Below are 4,669 nucleotides of genomic sequence, written 5' to 3'. Positions count from 1 at the left end.
CCACATCAAACCAAAATAAAATTCAAGAACCTACCAGGATGCTCCTTCTCTGCATCCAGGCTTCTGAAACGAGCAATCAACACTTTTGGGCTTTGGTTTCTTCCTTCTCGCTCATCTCTCAATCAATAAAAACCCCGTTTGCTTGGCACATTGCTTTCATCTTTTATCACTTCCTTCAGGAAACTCTCTAATATCAGCTCATATAGAAGTTCTCGTATTTCCAATTAAAAGCTTCGGTAACTTATACAAACTTATTGACCCTCTCATACTGTATTATAGTATTTTTATGTGATTCTTTTGCCAACTAATGCACGAGCACTGACAGAAATGTCTACGTCTTATTTGCTTGATTAGTGCTCCTAATCTGTAGTTTCCTAATTGCTTAATAAATTGAATTGAAAATCATTACAGAGAAATAACTTACGTAAAATGTTGTTTGGGGCCTTCTGGCCATTGCACATAGCAAAGAGTACGGCCTGGCATGACTTTGGTTTTGGAGTAAAGACACTGAGGGAAGGCAAGTAGAAATGCCAGGATCCAAATACCTCCAATGACAATCTTGGTGGCCGTGGCAGACAGTCTGGGTTTCAAAGGATCAATAATGGCCATATACCTATATAAAAACAAACAAGATCATTTTGTTGGTTTTCTTATTAACAGAGTTTAACGTGGAATTTCAAAGGCATTTCAATGGCCACGGTTATCGCTCTTTTGGTAAACAAGTTGATAAGGATTTTGCTTTACAGAGGCAGCACAGAACGATAATCATAGCATAGTCCCAGGAATTAGAGAGATCTAGGTTCCAATCCTATTATGACATTTGTTTAGCCTTCTTGAACCTCAGCCTCATTATTTTTAAAACTGAAATAAGAGCACACACCTCTTGGGGTAAAGTAAGGATCAATACGAATAATGTAAGTGAAAGGTATTGATTATTTAGTGCTGTGCCTAACACACCAGAATTCATAAATGCCTGCTGAATTGAATTGGAAAGACACTTAAGTGCTTAAAAATACTGGTTCCATGACTCAAAACCTTCATTTCTCTTCTGTATGCTTAAAGTTTTAAAAGAAAATTCTGGAGAAATAATATGGATAATACCTACATAATTGACAAAGATGAGAAACCCCTATGAAAGATATGGTCAATATATCCATTTAAAAGCAGCAAGAGACACGTTCAAGATTTAGATAAGAATGAATAAATTAGTATGACTGAGGCTATGAGTTCCCCTTATCCTCCATACCGAATTCATGCTGCATCATGAAAATCTTCATGGTGTTTTCTATGTAACTATGCATAATATAGCTGTAATGCGAAAATATATTTTAATCTTTAAAAAGCATACTTACATATGACTTTTAGAGTGCAACCTTTTCGGAAGTGGGGAACTCTATAAATATGGTAAAGGTAGCAAAAATATATCTGGAAGAAGTAATTTTCAGTTTTAATAGGATATAATATGGCTAGTTGTCAAATTCCGGCTAATGTTCAGAGCTAAAAATAATAGGTACCAATAAAACAAAATATTTACATTGTTTCAATTTTACTTTTGGCCATTTAATGTTTGCAGAATATATTTTTATTTATGCAAAATTTTCAAAGGCAATACTTTCATCAAGAATAAATATTACTTAAGCCAAAAACATTTTAACCTTAAGGATAAATATTTCAAAATAAGAATATTTTATCAATTTCTTACTCTTTGCTTTTGTAAGATTAGGCAGAATGAAATCTTCAGTAGATATATTGGAAATTATCCATATACTATTCTTAATAATAAATTTACTCATGATCTACCTAAAGGATTCATTCTGTATAAGAGCTAATAGGTAAACATGAAACTTAGACACAAAAAGGAATCATTTTTGTCCATTGGTGACTGGCTTATTTCACTTAGCTGCACGATTCCACATAAATGAGGTATCTAAAATAGTCAAACTCATAGAAGTAGAGAATAGAATGGTGGTTTCCAGGAGCCAATGGGTATAAAGTGTAAGGCATGCAAGATGAATAAGTTCTAGAGATCTACTATGTACCATAGTATCTATAGTTAACAACATGGTATCCTGAACTTTAGAATATGTTGAAAGGATAGATCTCGTGTTAAGTGTTCTTAACAAACCCACACACACACACACACACACATACACAAACACAAGAAAATTTTGGAGGCAATGGACATGTTTAGAACATTGTGGTGACAGCATCACAGGTGTACACATATGTCCCAACTCACCAAGATGTACACATTAAATATGTGCAATGTGTTATATATAAAGTATACCTCAATAAAGCTTACAAAAAGAGAAAAGAAAAAAATTATAAAAACAGTACCTCGGTTTAGAAAAACAAACTGAACCATACGAAGAAACACATGTATTTGAAAACACATGTATTTGAAAAGGAAGACCTTAAAATTTATCTCTTTTGCTTGTTAATGATGATAATAATAGAAACATTTATTGGTTGTTAACCATACCCAGGCATTTTATTACATACATTATATGTATTTAATATCCATAATAATCTAACCGATCAAATAATATTATTACCTCAATTTTATAGAAAAGGAAATGGAGGCTTAAAAAGATTAAGTAGATGGTTCATAATGACCCAGATAGTAAGGGAAAGAGCTGGAATTCTAAACTAGTTCTGCCAGTTCAAGACAATACATTAACAGATATAGATTATGGCTTTAGAATATAACCCTTCGTGTTAGAAATTGTGAAAGAGAAAACAATTATACGGTAACGATGTCTTCCCAAGAATCAAAAGTAACATTTGCCTTATTAATCCAAAAGCATTGATGTGTAACATTAAAAACAAAAGTCAGACACACAAAGGCGGGAATTGTAGGTGGGCATTTCTGTTCCCAGTTCTGTTGATTATAACTCATGGAGCATTTGTCATGATATAGGAATTATTTCTTTATCACTGTTTCCAGAGCCAAGCACAGCACTTGTAATAAATTTTGTTGTACTGAGCTGAATATTCCTCAACTCTATCGTAATCTTTTGCTTTTTTGCTTGACCTGATGTCTTATTAATGTAATTTGGATATTCAGACAGTTGATTCTTTTTAAACTGAAAACAGAAGTTGAGGGACATGAGCAGGGTTAGGTAGCCCTGCCCAGCCACTATAGCACAGATAATTCAAAATAAACCACAAATTTCTTATTGGATCTTTTAGTCAATTAGTCTAATTTAGAGAAATTATTTTCTGGCAAGTAGAATTGTTTTATTTGTATTATATGAAAATAATAAATTCATGTTCTCACTAACATTTTAGTGAGAGTAGAGATATTGAAACTTCTAGCTGCGGTCATTATTTCTAGTCTGATCCATTATTCATTTATTCAATAAAACAGTTATTGAATGCCTATGTAGTATTCCAAACACTGTAACGATACAACAGTGAACAAAAATGGCCTTAACAGAGCTCATGGTTTAGTGAAGTGGATAGATACTAATCAAATAATCTCACCAATGAAGTGCAAATTACAAATGTGACAAGTGTCACAAAGGCCAAGTGAATGCATTAAGTGGGAAAAACATATTTAGATTGTACGTCAATCTTCCCTAAGAAAAGTCATTTGGGGTCAGAACTTGGAATGGTGGCTAGGCAAGGTTGCAGGAGCAAGCAGGTTGCAAAGATTTCTGGGATAACAAACAGCATGTGAAAAACGTCTGTGTTGCCAGCGGGTTTTTATGGGTTGAATTGTGTCCTTCCAAAAACGACATATTGAGGTGCCAATCCCAATACCACAGAATGTGACCTTATTTGGAAATGCAGCCCTTACATAGGGAGTCAAGCTACAATGAGGGCACTAGGGTAGGTCCTACTCCAATATGACTGGTGTCCTTGTCTGAAGGGGAAATTCGGAAACAGAAAGAGACACACACAGAGAGGCCATGTGAGGATGGAGGATTGGAGGATGTGGATGCATCAGCGAGGGAAGGAAAACCACAGAGTCCCAGAAAGCCACCGGAAGGAGGATGCAAGGAAGTGTTTCCCTACAGGTTTTTTTGAGGGAGCGTGGCCTGGCCCACACCTTGATTTCAAACTTCCAGGCTCCAGAACTGTCACACAATACACTTCTATTGTTTTAAGTCAGCCAGTTTGTGGCACTGTGTTACGGCAGCCCCCAAAACCAATACGATGGGTAGGGATGGGAGAAGCTTTATGTTCCTGAGGAATGAAAGGCGACTGCAATTTTAACACAGAAAGTAAAGAGGGAAAGTGGTTTGAGATGAAGTTATAGTACAGGTTATAGATTTTCCCCCCCTATGGAAAGTAACCGAGGTGATTTAATCAGGAGAGTAAAATAATCAGATTTTCTTTAGAAAAGAGCGTCTGGCTCAGTCGGGAGAGTGGACTGGAGGAGGAAAAGAATGTAAGCAGGGAATTCGATAACCTGGCTAATGCTTTGATTTGAGTAAGATGATTTGTTGCGTGGAATAGGGCGTTACCACTGGAGGTTGGATTGAGTGAATGGTTTGAGGAAAGAACAACAACAACAAAATGCCAGAATATTGTTGTAATGAAGGAGACCCATTTGGCAAAAGACGTAGGTAGAATTGCCAGGCTTTGCTGAAGATGGATTTGAAATTGGTGATTAGGAATTCATTCTGGCACCAACATTTCCTCTTCTGCAACTTTCTCTAAC

At 35.7% G+C, this 4,669-nt stretch overlaps 1 protein-coding gene across 1 annotated transcript in view; it reads right to left on the bottom strand.

The window, feature by feature from the left end:
* The window catches only part of TACR3 (tachykinin receptor 3), a 77,260-nt gene that overhangs the window by 38,924 nt on the left and 33,667 nt on the right, over positions 1-4,669 (bottom strand). Inside the window, exon 4 of the mRNA XM_012655090.1 lies at positions 425-613. Within this exon, the coding sequence (XP_012510544.1) occupies positions 425-613 (189 nt within the window). The remainder of the gene's footprint in view (positions 1-424; positions 614-4,669) is intronic.

The sequence above is a fragment of the Propithecus coquereli genome, unplaced genomic scaffold (assembly GCF_000956105.1).
Source record: "Propithecus coquereli isolate 6110/MARCELLA unplaced genomic scaffold, Pcoq_1.0 Scaffold46, whole genome shotgun sequence".
Taxonomy (NCBI): domain Eukaryota; kingdom Metazoa; phylum Chordata; class Mammalia; order Primates; family Indriidae; genus Propithecus; species Propithecus coquereli.
Note: the sequence above shows the minus strand (reverse complement) of the source record. Positions and strands in the feature narration are given on the sequence as shown.